The 1,439-nt window shown below is 55.9% G+C and overlaps 1 protein-coding gene across 1 annotated transcript in view; it reads left to right on the top strand.

Annotated features, from left to right (window-relative positions):
• Positions 1 to 1,439, top strand: part of URB1 (URB1 ribosome biogenesis homolog) — an 85,910-nt gene that overhangs the window by 41,878 nt on the left and 42,593 nt on the right. The window contains exon 21 of the mRNA XM_023741298.1: positions 946 to 1,125. Coding sequence (XP_023597066.1) covers positions 946 to 1,125 — 180 coding nt within the window. The remainder of the gene's footprint in view (positions 1 to 945; positions 1,126 to 1,439) is intronic.

Genomic DNA, 1,439 nt, shown 5'->3' with positions numbered 1-1,439 from the left:
ACAGCCTTGGAAACCCTATGGGGCAGTTCTGCTCTGTCCTGTAGGGTTGCTGTTAGTTGGAATCAACTCGATGGCAACGGGTTTGTAGCTGGGAGGGGGCTCCGGTGGCATTGTCAGCCGAGTCAGCCGAGCCCACGTGTGAGGAGGTTGTGGGCTGATGAAGCTGGGCTGCAGGGCAAGCCTGGGGCTCAGGGACCCTGTCGGCTCACTCAGCGTGCCTTCCCCCCGGGCTGCCTCACCTCCTCCTGGGAGCAAACACACTCAGATCCCCGAGCAGCTGCAGAGCGGGAGCCAGATGCCACCCAGCTTTGTAGTTGGGGCAGCCGCTAGTCAGGACCAGAAAAACCAGGTGCTGTCGGGTTAATTCTGACTCACAGTGACCCCTGTGTGTGTCAGAGTAGAAACATGCTCCATAGAGTTTTTAATCATTGGTTTTTCGAAAGTAGATTGATTGCTAGGCCTTTCTTTAGAGGCGACTCTGGGTAGACTTGAATCTCCAACCTTTCAGTTAGCAGCCGAGCATGTTAAGTGTTTGCACCAGGCAGGGACTCCTGGTCAGGACAAAGCTCTCTTAAACTGCATCCGCAGCAGGGCCGGAGCCCCTCCTCCCGTTTTCTCTGCAAGTTCATTCATTCAGCTCAGTGTCACGTTTCCTGTCCCTGCTGTCCTTCACAGATACCGAGCTTAGGCTTTGAGGTGGGCCCCATCCCCTCACTTTTGTTCCAGTAACCCTTTGTGTTATATCAAGGTTTAGGCAGAAAAGTCTGTTACTTGAGAAGTGACTTTGAGATTGCTGGCGTTTTGTAAATCCCATGTGTAAAGGAATTGCGGCTCTTGGTGCTGCTCTCTGCCTGACTCGATTTCCCTCCGGTGGTGATTACACCTCTGGTAACACTGGGTGACAGCCCTGCTCTGGTCTGATGGGGCATGCTCTTGTCCTCACAGCTGGGCAGGAGTGTGGGGCCGCCCCTCCTGCAGCTCTTCACGGACCTCCTCCGGGGCCTGCTTGCCCACTGTGAGCAGCTGGACGCCCAGAACCAGCAGAGGTGTGAGGCCGCCCGGGCCGAAGCCGACCTCTTCTTGGACATGGAGTCCTTGGCGTCCCTGGAGCTGGCCAGTGACAAGGTACTGCTGCCTTCCCAGAGGGTGTCCTGTGGGCCTTCCTGTGAAGTCACAGATCCTGGCTTTTTCCCCGCATCTGGCATAAAAAAATAGTATGTGTGCTATTTATCTAGAAATGCAGGAGAAACCAGAAAACGTAGGGGAGGTAACAGAAGTGACCCCGATGCCCCCACCCAGAGGCGAGTGTGGTGTAACTTGGGTGTCCTCTCTGCACGTCCCCCACTGCAGGCAGCGCTCCCTGGTGGTGTGGGAGGCGTGCCGCTCAGGGACTCAAGGTGAACGTTTCCCCTTTATGTAGCTGCAGCCTGTGCTGAACG

The sequence above is a fragment of the Trichechus manatus genome, unplaced genomic scaffold (genome assembly GCF_000243295.1).
Source record: "Trichechus manatus latirostris isolate Lorelei unplaced genomic scaffold, TriManLat1.0 scaffold00177, whole genome shotgun sequence".
NCBI classification, from domain to species: Eukaryota; Metazoa; Chordata; class Mammalia; order Sirenia; family Trichechidae; genus Trichechus; species Trichechus manatus.
Note: the sequence above shows the minus strand (reverse complement) of the source record. Positions and strands in the feature narration are given on the sequence as shown.